The sequence below is a fragment of the Saccostrea echinata genome, unplaced genomic scaffold, assembly GCF_033153115.1.
Source record: "Saccostrea echinata isolate AGI-Se365-2 ecotype Australia unplaced genomic scaffold, CSIRO_AGI_Sech_v1 ptg000009l, whole genome shotgun sequence".
NCBI classification, from domain to species: Eukaryota; Metazoa; Mollusca; class Bivalvia; order Ostreida; family Ostreidae; genus Saccostrea; species Saccostrea echinata.
Window position 1 is genome coordinate 16,065,224 of NW_026889758.1, and position 16,564 is coordinate 16,081,787.

Sequence of the window (16,564 nt, forward strand, 5' to 3'; positions counted from 1 at the left end):
TCAATATATTTATATTTCATCTCTCTCTCTCTCTTTAACGTAACAAAACATGAGTGGATATTTTCTTAAAGAGTAGTTAATATTTCATTCAAATGTAATCTTATTCTTTGCTAGTTATACTTGATGACACTGATGTAAGAACAATATCGCGTATTTCTTGTTTCTCCACAATTCTTCTGTGGTCAATGTATTGGCTTTGTTCACTTTTTCACTTAGGCCAATTGCCTAATGCTCTCTTTTTGAAAAATTATAGACACATTAGAACATTTGGAAAATTTTCTGTATTTTATCTTAAAGGATATGAATTTCCAATTCGGAAAAACAGGATTTTTTTATTCATAATGCAAACACTGCACGTATAAAACGAAGGTGTTTGACTGAATATAGTGTAGTATTGTTAACATCTACGGACAAAGCTCGGGCTCACAGAGAGGCATGAAGAACTGTAGACAAAGCCAGTGATCAGTTAGCTCGTATCAGATAAAATAAACAAAATTGCAGAGAATGCTTGTATGCATAAAGAGCAAGTTATGCGTTTAAATGATGATTTAAGAGAGATAATTTCCATCAGAGACATAAATGTCTCTGTTTTCATGCTGAAGTAAAATATATCAATATTTTCACAAGTAAAAATTCCCCCCCCCCCCCCCAAAAAAAAATGTTGATAATTATCAAAGCTTTTGAAATTTACATTTATATGTTACTGTGCTTATGCAGAAGTTTTCTTTTCTTTTCTTTCTTTTTTTTCATTGTAAAAAGAGTTAGGGTAATCGTATATCAACTCGTTTGCTGAGGTAGGATTTGGGGGTAACCCATATATTCATTGCCTTTGAACCAAAGTAATTTTATCTGTTTATTCATTTCTTTTTCATGATAAAAGAGTTCTACAAATAATTATTTATACACCCATTGTAAGATTTACTTACTTTTACCAGGGACCTTTATCAGCTGTATATACTATACTTAATATAGGTCCCTGCTTTTACATGGTACTCTTGAAATTTTAATCGGGATCGATGTGCGAAGAAAATAGACACAAAATGTCACAAGACGATGGATGAAGAGGAGCCGGGATTATTAAAATGTTACATTTACAAATTTAGACACAATATAGATCTTGGTGCTATAAGTGAGACATATCCATGCATAAGATTTAGACTTTTGGCGGTGCTGCATACCGACTGCAGGCTTCAGTTCGTACATTTGGACCCAAAAATAAACAGCGAGGTTCCCTCCCTCCAAGGAATCAGAAGGTTTGTTTCAAGTAAAATGTGAACTTATCATTCAACTTGAGCCAGATTGTTTAATTAGTGTACCGCCTTTTGCTGCAGACAAGTTATGACAAAAATATGGTCTTCATGGAAACCTGTTTTTGATGAGTGACAGTTCAAATTATTTTGTTTTTCTCTTCTTTTCCTTTTTTGTTAATCCTCAAATTGTCTTTTAAAAGAATTATTGTATATTTCAGGCCTGTAGGAAGCAATTTCAGTTGGGGGGGGGGGGGGGAGGCACAGTCATACATTTTTCAGTTGACAGTTGAGGGTGCACTACCAAAAATTTAAAAAAAAAAAAAAAGGTCAACTACTGAAAAATTCCTTGACAAGCTAAAAAAAAAAAAAAAAAAGGTCATCAGACGTTTTTATTGAGGGGGCACAAGCATAAAGTATCTATGTTTACTATTAGTAATCTATATATTGGCAAAATTATTGGGGGGGGGGGGGGCACTGCCCCCGGTTCCTACGGCCATGTATTTAATAACTTGGAAAATATATGTATAAGATTGGGGAGGAAAAACTGACAAACTGTAATGTAGAAGTTTGAATAATGGATGTAGACCGTGAGTGAGCGTGTGAGTACCTCTTAATGATGTTTATTTACAATTACTTTGTTTACAATGAGAAAAACATAAATTAGAAAAAAAAGTTACTGCAAAAAGTATATAAGATAAAAGTTATAACGAAAGAAGTAACCTAGTAGGTGTTTTTAACTATTTTTTGCTTAACATGCATTTTGTGCCCCTGCAAGCGCATGAACGTCGCAATATGCTGAGTACCAAATTTCTTGATACAGTCACTGTACACTGACAATAAACAAAAATTGAGTACTAGCTTTCTAATTTATCAACTATGCATCAATAACAACTTCCAGTTCCATTTTCTAGAAGCTAAGTGGTAAGAAGCCTTCAATTTTCTTTTTTAAGATTTGTCTTGCAAATTTGTATTAATTTTTAAATTTATCTTCATGCATTCTTAGATAAAAAGTTTCGGAATGATTCTTCATGCAGTTTCTCTGCAGTGTCAACTCTGATAAAGGCTTCAAATTTACACACTGAGTTTTGCAGTGCAAGTGCACAACATAATTTTCATCAAGTTTGACCTGTTTTAAAGACAGGTATAAGTAGGTAGAAGATTTATAGCTACTTTAAGTAGTTTTCAATACCTACATGTACAGAATTTCAATTAAATTTCTTGCCATTTGGCAAGATTCACTTATTGTTGAAAAGGTGTGACAGTCATATGTTGGGCGTTCAACATTACCGCTACATTGCAAAACATTCCAACTCATTACCGCTACTTTTCATTTAAATTTCTGGTGCTCATTTCTGCTACATCTTATCAGTAAGACGATTGGTGATTACAACTCATTAGGCCAAATAAAAAAATATGTGTGGTTCCGGTTACCCGACCTTCCCTATTTTATACCCCCGACCCTAAACTTTTTTTTGGCAATTTTCATATTTTTTCCGGAATTTTCCCCGAACTCCAACAATGGCTCCAGTTTAAGCTTTAGTTTCAGCAATGATGGCCTCATTGCAAAACATAGTGCAAGTGTTTAATAGTGTTAAATCCAAAGCAAGCTAGCATGTAGGTGTCCCCTACCAATATTGACTAGTATATTATCACACCACATCTAAATGCCATTTGTAAAGCAGTGATAGGTATTACATGTATTTAGAAAAACTTAAGAAAAAAATCATTTTGTTAAAAAAAAAAAAAAAAAAAAAAAAAAAATCCCTACCTACCTACCCTAATTTTTTTGGAAGTGAACCGGAACCACACATATTTTTTTGTTTGGCCTTACCGCTACAAACATAAATCTACCTGCGATATGGCTCAAAATATGCATGAGTTCTATTCAATATAATTCACTAATGTGAAAATGATGAGCTAGCTTTCCAGACGGCGCAGCACGTAAAGCGAATGACCTTCAAAGCTCTACCAATTCTGTGAAAACTATGAACAATGCAAGATTTTAAAACTTTCAAAATAAAAAAATGTTCTAAGAAATAAAATGGCAAAGGATTTTAAATAATAAAGTGAAAAAAAACCCATTTTGCTCAAAGTCCAGATAGTCCTACTTTCACCTTTCTGTGGTGAGCAGAGAAAAGTTCTCATGCATGCACTTTATGTCTGTACATGCTTAAGGCACTGACTAAAGGAAGAGGTACATGTATTGTAGTGGTAATGTATGTAGTGGTAATGTATACTATTTTGTAGCGGTAATGAATATATAGAGGATATTCAATGTTTTGTAGATGAATATGGAATTTATTTCACGAGTGGGACAGGATTTTTTGATATTTTCACGAGTGCGAAGCACGAGTGAAAATATAAAAAAAAATCCTGTCTCACGAGTGAAATAAATTCCATATTCATCTACAAAACATTGAATTTTCTGTTTATTACATTTTCTTTGATTTTCCCTTTGCCCCTGTCCTTTCTTAACACAGTGTCATAAGCTTGACGTCATAGTTGAGCGGTTGAGACGTCATAGCTTAGCAGTTGTGAGATTGAAAACATTACATAGCATGGATTTTAGCAACATATTTGGGAAGAAATTTGCAGTTTTAGCTCTATCAAGATGGTTAGTTAATATCTCTATCTTATGACAGGCCAGACACTATTTTTTTACTTACTTTGATATCCTTTCACACTGTGAGAGAATATCATTTTGGTATCCTTTCACTCTGTGAGAGAATAACACTTTTATTCAATAAATAAATCACAGTATTTCACTGTTGAAAATGTAATAAAAAGTGGTAATGACTATTTTGAAAATGTAGTGGTAATGTAATGCAGCCCATTTATCAATATTTCCTCTAAGAATTTTGAAACCATAGACAGCCTTCACATACATAAGTTATAGATGTACAGATATCAAGTTAAATGGCTGAATAATCTATATGATATATATATAACTACATAATTTTTGTCATTTCAGCTTCATATGGAATAAAACAAATGCATTTGATTCCACTAATCATGATGGGTCACAGCTCTGTTTCACTATCACTATTGAAGAAAACAATCTTCGTCTGGTGTCTTACAAACTAACAAAGGGTTCACTGAGTGCTTCTCCGGAGGAATCATACAGTTTGACAGATGTTTTAATAACTACAGGTAAATGTTTTACACCTGAAATTATCCTTTATTTTATAGAATTAAAGATACATGTATTCTATTTTAGATTACAATACCCGGTATATGTCTAGTGCACACTTTATAAAGGATATATACCCCAATTATAAATATGATTAATTTTTTTCTTTCTTTTTTTTTGAATAACAGGAGAACTTGCAGAAGACAGTACACTGAAACTTCTGGACGTTTCTCATCAGCATGCTGTTCTGCAGTGTGAGGGACTTATTATTGGTTTGTCCTTGACCCGAAGTGAAGTACGGATTATCTACAAAATACCTTACAACTCTCATTACCAGATAACTGCAGGCATCTTAATAATACTGAATGAAGAACAGCTTAATTTTTGTATCCTTTAAAAAACATGATATAATGATGTCTAATATGAAGCAGATTTGTAACCCAGCTCTCTAGGTTTACAGTGTTTTGTAAAATAGAATTATAAATTCATTGACTGGATCAGCAGGGCTTTCAAAAAGATTAGAAAAAGGTGGAACTTTTACTGTGATGGGAGGTACTTTGTGGAAGCGATTTCAATTAAATATGTTATCAAATATTTCTCCATCAAATATTTTGGCTGGTACATGTACAATCATGATTTTAGCCAGGTAAAGTACCCTTGTAGCATTTGAATTTTTCTATATACCAGAAAATGTTTTTTTTCCCTTTTAAATAAATATGATATGTTAATTGGAAACCTGTTCTGGTCAGACTTTAAAATTTGTTTGGTTTCCCTTTGCAGTCTTACGAAAGCCTATTAGGATCAAACTACGGTAAAAAAAAATTTTAAAAGGCGTTATAACGCCTTTTCGAAAGGCGTTATAACGCGAAAAAGGTGTAATAACGCCTTTTGAAAAGGTGTTATAACACGGAAAAAGGCGTAATAACGCCTTTTCATAAGGCGTTATAACGCGAAAAAAGACGTTATTACGCCTTTCCAAAAGGTGTTATAACGTCTTTCCAAAAGGCGTTATATCGCCTTTCCAAAAGGCGTTATAACGCCTTTCCAAAAGGCGTTATAACGCCTTTCCAAAAGGCGTTATTACGCCTTTCCAAAAGGCGTTATTACGCCTTTCTAAAAGGCGTTATTACGCCTTTCCAAAAGGCGTTATTACGTTATGCCTTCTGGAGGGCCATTATTATGTCTTTGACAGGCCCGTGCTTTTAAAGTGGGGGGGAAGGGGGGTTCCCATAAAATTGACATGCAAACAAAAAAACAAGACCCCCCCCCCCCCAAAAAAAAATAAACTGCCTAAACTTGAGGGGAAACTTTTTCTAATTTTTTGATAAAACTTTTTTTAAATGACTTGCCCGAGTTTAACCATACTGCAACAAATTGTTAAGGGACCAAGCAATCAATAAATGATTTTTTATATTTAAACTATAGCAAGACTATTCTCCAAAAAAGTGGGATGGGGGACCCCCCCCCCCCCCCCCCCCACTCACATTCATACTACCGGCCTGTTTGAAAAGGAGTTGTATCCAAAAATGGAAAGGCGTTATTTTAAAATAGTAAATATATGAAAGATTGAACCAAAGCCATCTTTATTTATGCAATATTTAGATTATAGTTTTAATATTATAAATTATATTATAAATTATAGTATTTTCTATATTCCTGCACATCTCGCAGACAGTTGTTTGCATTTTGCATGCATATTAAGAGAAGTCAACACTCTATTTTTGAAAATCCTGGATATAGGCAGAATCAGCTTTGGGCTTTGCTAGCCACGTATAAAAAATTCATGTCAAATTTGAAATATTTTTCTCTCCTCTTGGTAAAAAACAGGCAAAGTATTTGCATAGGTATAATGAGCAATAAGCCTTCAATAAAATTTCTGAAATCCATACACCTTGGTAGAAGCGTCTGGCATCAGAGAAGGACTAAGTTGGTTTAACACTGAAAATATTTTACACATTTAAAAATCTTTTTTCTTAGAAATCTAATTATAATCAGCCCCCAGGGTGGGCTAAGTAAGTCATGTATTGAAAAAAAAAGAGGCGCAATAAAGCCTTTTAGAAAGGCGTAATAACGCCTTTTGGAAAGGCGTAATAACGCCTTTTGGAAAGGCGTAATAACGCCTTTTTAGAAGGTGTAATAACGCTTTTTGGAAAGGCGTAATAACGCCTTTTGGAAAGGCGTAATAACGCTTTTTGGAAAGGCGTAATAACGCCTTTTGGAAAGGCGTAAAAACGCCCTTTAGAAAGGCGTAATAACGCCTTTCAGAAAGGCATAATAACGCCTTTCAGAAAGGCGTAAAATGCCTTTTGGAAAGGCGTTATAACGCCTTTTGGAAAGGCGTAATAACGCCTTTTAGAAAGGCGTAATAACGCCTTTTGGAAAGGCGTAATAATGTCTTTTGGAAAGGCGTAATAATGCCTTTTTTCACGTTATAACGCCTTTTGGAAAGGCGTAATTATGCCTTTATTTGCGTTATTATGCCTTTTTCCGCGTTATAACGCCTTTTAAATTTTTTTTACCGTACTTTGATCCTAATAGGCTTTCGTACAGTCTACCCCAAAATATTGCAAAACTCTGAAGATTGCTGTTTCTCTCAACAATTTTTTTTTCTTCAAATTTTGACTACATAAAAAGATGAACACTTCTGATTACTCATGTTTTGTAACTTTTGAAAAGAAGAAAAGTAATAAGAAGATCCTATCAAATCAATAAAACAAGTACATTTAAAAAAAAACAACAAGCAAATTTTTAATTTTATGCCACATGTGTTGACAGATAAAGCATAATATTTGTGTAATGTCACATTTAGTAAGGCATATAAAGACTCCATTGTCTGATTTTGATAACCAGTTGGCAATTTGTATTGGTTTATATGGAACTTAATACTAAATAGCTTAGAGCTTTGTTCTTGATAAATGTCTAGACATTTAATGAAAGGGACTTCTGGTTTGTGCTGGATACCAGAGAATTACCAATGATCATGAAACAAATTCTTGTAAACAGAAATGACATTTTAGGTAAATTTTATTATGGAATTCTTCTTTCATTCCCCCCTTTATTTTAGATCAAAAGAAAGTAAAATTGTTCTTTTTAATATTTTTAATACATGCAGAGTGCTCAATATAGAAGACTTGAATATGATAATACTTTTTTTGTTCACCCAGAATATTTGTGGAGATATTTGCATTGAAGATGAATTTTTTTTATGAATGTCCATAGAAGACACTATAAGCTCTTGCTTGAAGAAATCTACAACCAAAAGCCAAAAAATAATAATAATAGAGATTTGTATTTTTTTGAAATATATGATTTAATTTTAAATTCTTTATTCATTCAGATATCACATTCTTTTTATCACTTCTGAAGAATCTATTTCCATACCCCCCCCCCCCCCCCCCCAATACAAAATACTAAGGATAAAAGATAATCGTAAATCATGTTAAGAAAAATCAATCATTCTGTTGATTTTCCTCAAGCAATGAATATTAATATGTAGATTAAGGATAGAAACTGTTTACATTATATAATTTTTCTTTTTCAATTAATTATAACTATTTCCTAGTAGTTCTGAGTCGAATAAATTAGTAACTTTGCTGGTTTTTCCAGTTGAATTTTCTGTTGCCCTTAGTATTTTTATATTGCTGCTCGTATGATGTGTAGGTGTTTGAGGGACAGCCTGAACTTAAAATGAGACAAGTTAATAGATTAAGGCAGCTGTTTGGTTTGTTCAAGGTTTTTTATGACAATTTGATGGACCAATCCTTGTTTTCTGAGCAAGTATCTGGAGGATACTAAATTATATAGTATTTGATCATCTCTGATGATTACAGAATAAAATTATGAAATGTCCTGACCATAAATCTTGTCAACAATGGGTTATATGGATTTTTATATGCACAAAGCATTATTCAATATTTGCACAATAGTTATCAAATGAACAAAACTGCAATAAATTTATGAATTATAAAATATTAATCTGGAGTGTGTTTTCAGGTTTTATTTGCAAGACATATTAATGGATGCAAATCTTCATCACATCATATTTTAGTGGATATTAATTGAAAGCTTCTCTTTGAACGGAAGTTTTTGGTATAGACGCATATGATATAAGATTTAATGCATGTCATATAATCTTTAATCAAGGATTAGCATTTTATGACCTGCTCACAGGAGGCCTTGTTCTATGCCTGGATGTCAGTCAAAGTATTCTTCACTCTAAAAAACCTACAATCTGGAAATTTTCAGATGACCTTGGGCGATTGGTCTTTGTGCATACAGATGGGGTTTTGTGGGTTTTAAATATTGAGGAGTTCACTTCAGTGATTGAGAACACAGTAAAAGTAGAACTTGAGAAACCAGAAAAGTTAAAAAGTAAAGGTGACTTTGACACTTATACTGCAAGTAGAATTGGGGATGAGGCATGGAGGGAAAAACTGTCCTCTCTGTTTCACAAGTACTGTCATGGAAAGGGTTCAAACCAGTGGTATACACAGGACCCAAAAAAGACAGCAAATTCAGTCATTACAGCCCCATGTTCCAAGTCCAAATCAAGGAGAGTTTCAGGTTTTCATAAGGTAAAAGATGAACCAGAGGATAGCTATGTAGAAAGCAAGATGGTTTTACCTGCTCTGGACAGCACTTCCTGTCATTTGACTGACTTGATGTTCTACCATTCTGTGGTGTCACTCAGATGGAAGATGAAGGATCATGTATCATTGATGATTTGTAACTATAAAACTGGAACCATCATGCAAGAAAGGTGGGCTGATGTAAATAATTGGTCTGATACTATTAGTATTTAATGTCATTATATAAAATAGTAAAAATTAAATATCCTCGAATGAAACATATTTGATATTAAACACAGAATTTCGATAAAAACAGAATTTTGATACATTATAATCATTATACATGTACCATAATTAAGATTAAAATTCAAATTTCACTGTCAGTCAGAAGTGCTTTAAATTTATTTCATCCAAAGTGGGTACTTTTTTCAGAAGCAGCATTATGCTGTATGTTTTGTAGACTGTCCTATTCAGAGCAGCTAATTCTATCCTTTGAACCAGACAACCCCCACCTGATTCTGACACCGACCCACCTGGCCTGTGTTATTGTGGACAGTCGTTTACAGCAGGAGGGTATTGTCAGCAAGGTAGGAGAAGGCTTTATCATAATTTTCATCATTGGTTATAGACTAGGGATGTCAATTTTTCTTGGAGGGCCTTGTTGAATAATTGGGGCTGTAGTTGAGAAAGTCAGGTACTTGATCATTAAAATAATTTTTCTCATGTCAGTTTAATGTTGTTTTTTTTCAGAATGCAATAAACACTCAATATTTAATTCAAGCTACCTTTACACATGATATATATCTCAACACTAATAGTCAGACATCATTATCTCAAACTCCATGGGACTGAGAAAATACTTTGAGATATCTGAGGATTTGAGATCTCAAGGGTAAAATACTTTAGGATTAAACAGTTGGGACTTCCAAATTACTTGGACATATCCATGGTATTTGAGATATCAGTGTTCAAGATACCGAAGTTCAACTGTATTTACTTAATTGAGATAATTTATCAACTTGAGTTTAGAATTACAAGTTCTATTAAATAGCACTTTTAACGAATAACCAAGTAAAAAAAAATTAGTCAGTGGTCAGTCAGTATGACGGAGCATTAGTTGAGTACCGGTATTCAAAGACTCACACATTGTCAAACTGTCTTGCTAACTGTATGATTACTTCAACAGACCATGATGTATGCAGGTGCCAGTGTAGCAGACTCTCTGTGTCACATTAACCACTGGGGGAGATGCTCTGTCCCCATCAACACTTTAGACATAGGACTTAAACACAGGCAGCTGGACACCGTCTCATTCTTCCTCAAGAGTAAAGAAAACAGTAAGGTCTAATAGGAACTTCATTGAAAGTATGATCTACATAGGTTTTTAATAAGGAGTATTCATGCCTTAAATATAGTGAGTTTATTGGATTTTTTTGTGTGTAAATTTTATTATGATAAACTACTTAAATACTTGTTTAATTATTTTAAGTGTTTTCAAATGATGAAACTGCTCCTTCAAGTGCTGCTTCACCCAGTCCTGCCTGGACCTTAGGTAGTGGTTACCATGACACCTTGATGCAGCTGGAGCCAGCCCTGAGGTTGCTGATACAGACAATGTCAGACAACATGACAGACAGGCAGTCAGTTAGCTTTTCCAGGAAGTTGGCAGACATAACCTTGACCTTTCTGTACAGACTGCTACAAGATGCTGTTACCTTGACAGAATCATCCAAGAACAAGGGAAGTAAAAATGTAAGTCATCAGAGTAATATTTTAGCTCACAAAGCCGAACCTGAAGTGAACTTTTCTCATCAAAAAGTGTCTGGCGTCCATCTGTCTGTCTGTCTTTCATGTTTTGTTTGTAAACTTTTCATATTTTCAATTTCCCCAGAACTACTGGGCCAATTTCAACCAAACTTAAGTATCCTTTGTGTGAAGGGGATTTAAGTTTGTTCACATGAAGAGCCACCCTCTCTTTCAAGGGGAGATAATTATGAATTAGTGAAAATTCAATGGCATCTTTAAAAACCTTCTCAAGAATCACTAGGTCAGAATATATGGAACTTATGCAAAAGCCTCATTTTGTAGTATAGATTCAAGTTTGTTCAAATCATGACCCTTGAGGGAAGGATGGGGCCACAACAAGGGATCAAAGTGATACATAGGAATATATTGGAAAAATCTTTAAACACCCTATCAAGAACAGTAAACCTGTGATAAGTCATATTAATACAGAAGCATTTTCAATTAGTTAGATTCAGGTTTCTTCAGATTATGCCCCCCCCACCACCACCTATTTCATGCAGGTGTAACTTAGTAACTGATAACTGAGTATTATTTATTAACTATAGGAAGAGGTTACAGATTTGGAGCATTGTTTGGACAGCTTATTATCATTCATCTCAGAAATCAGACAGTGTGTCAGACAGGGGGAGACTCTAGACAGCAGTACAAAGAGAGCTGAAAGTCTCACAGACAGGAAAACAACGTCTAGACAGGTGTCTAGGGAACAACAGAACATACAGGTATGAATATAATGAGCCATAATCATGCTCAAGAGTCCAATCAAGAAATACAATTTGACAGCAGAGCAATCATGGACCCCAGAATACTTCAGAGGTAGTAAACATCCCCTTGTCGATCAATCACACCCAATCCTACTGTTAGTTCTTGACTGGGTGAACTATACATTGGTAATCAGTTCAATATGGAAATAATGGCCTCATAAATAGTATAAAAAAAATGTCAGTCAACATTCAACCTATTGATAGGTTATAATTGCAAACAAGGTCATTGTATCAACCTTAAAATTTGTGAAATTCTGAATTTAAACGAAATTGGTGATACCATTGTAACATCAACTTATTTGCCAGTAGCCTGTCTTGGTTAAGAAATTAATCCTATACAGAAAATGCTCTTGTGTATCAAATCAACTGTGAGACATAAACCCCATATGCAGGTGATAAATTTGGAACAACAGAACTTAAATTAATGTATGGACTTGAGTATAAATAAGAAACTACAGAACATTCAGGTATGTGTAGACAGCAGTATAAATAAAGAACAACAGAACATACAGGTATGTCTAGACATTAGTATAATTAGGGAACAACAGAACATACAGATATTCTAGACATTAGTATAAATAGGGAACAACAGAACATACACGTGTGTATAGACATCATTATAAATAGAGAACAACAGAATGTACAGGTGTGTATATATATCAGTATAAATAGGGAACAACAGAACATACAGATATGTCTAGACATCAGTATTTATAAATAGAGAACAACAGAACATACAGGTGTGTATAGACATCATTATAAATAGAGAACAACAGAATGTACAGGTGTGTATAGACATCAGCATAAATAGAGAACAACAGAACATACAGGTATGTCTAGACATTAGTATAAATAGAGAACAGCAGAACATAATGTTATGTATAGACATCTGTATAAATAGAGAACAACAGAACATACCGGTATTTATAGAAACAGTATAAATAGAGAACAACAGAACATAAAGGTATGTAGACATCAGTATAAATAGAGAACAACAGAACATAAAGGTATGTCTAGACATTAGTATAGATAGAGAACAACAGAACATAAAGGTATGTAGACATCAGTATAAATAGAGAACAATAGAACATACAGGTATGTTTAGACATTAGTATAAATTGAGAATGACAGAACATAAAGGTATGTATAGACATTAGTATAGATAGAGAACAACAGAACATAAAGGTATGTAGACATCAGTATAAATAGAGAACAATAGAACATACAGGTATGTTTAGACATTAGTATAAATTGAGAATGACAGAACATAAAGGTATGTATAGACATCAGTATAAATAGAGAACAACAGAACATACAGGTATGTCTAGACATTTGTGTAAATAGAGAACAACAGAACATAAAGGTATGTATAGACATCAGTATAAATAGAGAACAACAGAACATAAAGGTATGCATAAACATTAGTATAAATAGAGAACAACAGAACATACAGGTATGTATATATGCATCAGTATAAATAGGGAACAACAGAACGTACAGGTGTGTATATACATCAGTATGAATAGAGAACAACAGAACATAAAGGTATGTAGACATCAGTATAAATAAAGAACAACAGAACATAAAGGTATGTAGACATCAGTATAAATAGAGAACAACAGAACATACAGATATGTCTAGACATTAGTATAGATAGAGAACAATGGAACATACAGGTATGTCTGGACATTAGTATAGATGGAGAACAACAGAACATACAGGTATGTATATATACATCAGTATAAATAAGGAACAACAGAACGTACAGGTGTGTATATACATCAGTATGAATAGGGAACAACAGAACATACAGGTATATCTAGACATTAGTATTTATAAATAGAGAACAACAGAACATACAGGTATGTGTAGACATTAGTATAGATAGAGAACAACAGAACATGCAGGTATGTCTGGACAGTAGTATAGATAGAGAACAACAGAACATACAGGTATGTTTAGACATCAGTATAAATAGGGAACAACAGAACATACAGGTATATCTAGACATTAGTATTTATAAATAGAGAACAACAGAACATACAGGTATGTGTAGACATTAGTATAGATAGAGAACAACAGAACATGCAGGTATGTCTGGACATTAGTATAGATAGAGAACAACAGAACATACAGGTATGTTTAGACATCAGTATAAATAGGGAACAACAGAACATACAGGTATATCTGGACATTAGTATAGATAGAGAACAACAGAACATACAGGTATGTCTGGACATAAGTATAGATAGAGAACAACAGAACATACAGGTATGTCTGGACATTAGTATAGATAGAGAACAACAGAACATACAGGTATGTATGGACATCAGTATAAATAGAGAAAAATTGAACATACAGGTGTGTATAGACATTAGAATAATTAGGGAACAACAAAACATACAGGTATGTCTAGACATTAGTATAAATAGAGAACAACAGAAAATACAGGTATGTCTAGACATCAGTATGAATTTGGAACATAAGACAACAGTATAAAATAGGAACAACAGAACATTAACAGGTATGTCTAGAAAGGTGTCTTGATATCAACAGTATATTCAGAAAAGTATAAATATCAGTATGAAGCTTACTTAGTGTCTTAGAAAGGAGGACAAGGTCATTATGATACATAGAAAATTCTTGTTTTGTATTGATTAATGAATGAAAAGATATTATGGCTATCATTTGAGTAAATTAGTGTTGTCAAGATAAGGCAATGAACAGGACACATAGGTATCTCCTTAATGTTGTCAGTGTTTAAGGACAAATTAATTTCCACCTCTTCAGTATTTTCAAGTCTTAACTTTTAGCTCACTTGTGCTTTGGCTCAAGTGAGCTTTTCTGATTAAAAGTGTCCAGAGTCCATCTGTCTATCTGTCTGAAGTGTTTTGTCTATAATATCACATTTTCGACTTCTTCTCCAGAACCACTGGGCCAATTTCAGCCAAACTTGCCACGAAGCAGCCTTTAGGGGAAGGGGACTTAAGTGTTCACAGGAAGTGTCATGCCCTTTTTCAAGGGGAGATGATTAAGAATTCAGGAAAATTTGGTGGCATCATATAAAAATCTTAAGAACCACTGGGCCAGAAAAGATGAAACTTATGTGAAAGCTTCTGTACTTCTCTACATACTGTAGATTCAAATTTGTTCATATCATGGTCCCCCCCCCCATTTTCTCCATTGGTAGGGCAAGGCCACAACAGGGGTCACAGTTTTACATAGGAATACATAGGAAATATCTATAAAATCTTCTCAAGAAGAAAGAAGCCATTATTAGTCATATCAAGGACCATCTGTACACTAAAGGAAAAGGTTTTTTGGACATTGAGAAAATTCTAGTCTGTAGAGGTGTAAATATTGAGCTTATCTATTACATTTTTAACATAGGGTACCTAGCATTTACCCCCAGGAAAAATGTTGAAAGACAATGAAGTACTAATGAACAGAAATTGCTTCTGTTTACTTAAGTGGGCAAAATACCTGCAAATGAAGTCTTCAAACTTTTCATCTTGGCCTATTATATGTTATGAATGCTTGATTTGATCAGAAATAAAGTAATGAACTGTGCATTTCAATTTATTTTATTCTAGATCAAAGGGCAGATTACTCTATCTGCATAAAAATACCAAAGAATCAGAACTCATATTTATTTTGAAGCATTTGCAGGTAGTGTAGATGGAAGTTTGTAAAAATCATGATCCCCTCCCTCTTCCCCCTGGGTGGGGGGGGGGGGGCTATAATGTTTAATTGAAGTTTTACATAAGAATATGTAGGAAATAGAATCTGCTGATGAAGAACAAAAGGGCCATAGTTACTTAGGTGAGCATTGTGGCCCTTGAGCCTCTTGTGTTTTAGTGCCTATAAGCAGTCAGGGGCATTTAGTGTTTAGACTGTCCATTTGTCTCTCTGTCTGCAAAAACTTTAACCTTCCTTGCCCATAACTTTTGAATGGTTGTTACATGTACCAGGGTTTTCATATTTCTCATGTATATTTGCCACATGTATATGCCACAGGAAAGTAAGAAGGATGAAGTGATGGAAGCCCTGATGAATAATGCCGTACCAGAATTACAGACAAAACTGTGTTCAGCTGGAATGTCCAGTATGGCATCTATGGACAGGATTTATCAGAAGGGAATGGAGAGGGTCCATTCATACCTTAGTAAGAAGAAAGCCCAACCAGCAGTGATTATACTGGCAAATCTGGTCAGTTCTGTGTTCCTGTATTTTGTGATATCATTATGGGATTGGTATAAGAATTGCAAGAAGAGAAAGTTGTTCTATTTGAAAGGTGAAATATTTCATTTTACACAGGGTATTGATGTTGACCAAAAGTTGTATGAGATAGCATCTTTAACTGTTAATCCTGAGGTCAGAGAGTTTATTATTGAAGAATGTTTGAGTTACTCCCTGTCTCCGCAGCAGGCCAGTGATGTGGCCTTTGTTCACGACCTTGAAAGGGCTACTACACAGGAGCACATGAAATCTGGAACAAAGGAAAAGGATGAAAGGTATTGAAGGGAATATTTTTCATCAGCTTGAAATTTCACAGAATATTATTGATTTATATAATGTGGTGTTTGTGTGTGTTTATAGTTATGAAAAGCACTTTTGTCAAGATAATTTTGTAATTTTTATATCCCTCACAAACAAAGTCTGGGAGTGGAGGGGGGGGGGGGGTAAAAAGAAATCATCTTGTACATCTGTTCATGCAATCTAAGAAGTTGATACTTGGTACAAAGATTATTTTTGACCTGAAGTGTGTCCTGACCTTGACCCAAAGTCATTCCTGCCTGTCAAGGTCATTTGGCAAAAAAAAGTGTAAAATTCATACTTTGTACAAGGATTGCTCATGAGCTGAAGGTATGTCATTACCTTGACCATAGGTTATTTGATCAAATTCAAGCCTCAATTCAAATTCAAATTCATCCCTTAAAGAAAAAATGTTTACTTTCTGTCCTGACCATATCTGTAATGGAGAACATGAGAAGCTCACAGTTATCACTGATATTGCATATGATCTGAGGGTATGTATAACTTTGACCC

General features: G+C 34.1%; 1 protein-coding gene across 1 annotated transcript in view; it reads left to right on the top strand.

Moving 5' to 3' along the window:
- Window positions 1-1,032: 1,032 nt before the first annotated feature.
- The window catches only part of LOC133181872 (spatacsin-like), a 44,189-nt gene continuing 28,657 nt past the window's right edge, over window positions 1,033-16,564 (top strand). The window contains exons 1-10 of the mRNA XM_061316514.1: window positions 1,033-1,253; window positions 4,222-4,400; window positions 4,569-4,766; window positions 8,530-9,139; window positions 9,409-9,535; window positions 10,135-10,285; window positions 10,438-10,700; window positions 11,300-11,473; window positions 15,533-15,724; window positions 15,833-16,029. Coding sequence (XP_061172498.1) covers window positions 1,054-1,253; window positions 4,222-4,400; window positions 4,569-4,766; window positions 8,530-9,139; window positions 9,409-9,535; window positions 10,135-10,285; window positions 10,438-10,700; window positions 11,300-11,473; window positions 15,533-15,724; window positions 15,833-16,029 — 2,291 coding nt within the window. The 5' untranslated portion in view covers window positions 1,033-1,053. The remainder of the gene's footprint in view (window positions 1,254-4,221; window positions 4,401-4,568; window positions 4,767-8,529; window positions 9,140-9,408; window positions 9,536-10,134; window positions 10,286-10,437; window positions 10,701-11,299; window positions 11,474-15,532; window positions 15,725-15,832; window positions 16,030-16,564) is intronic.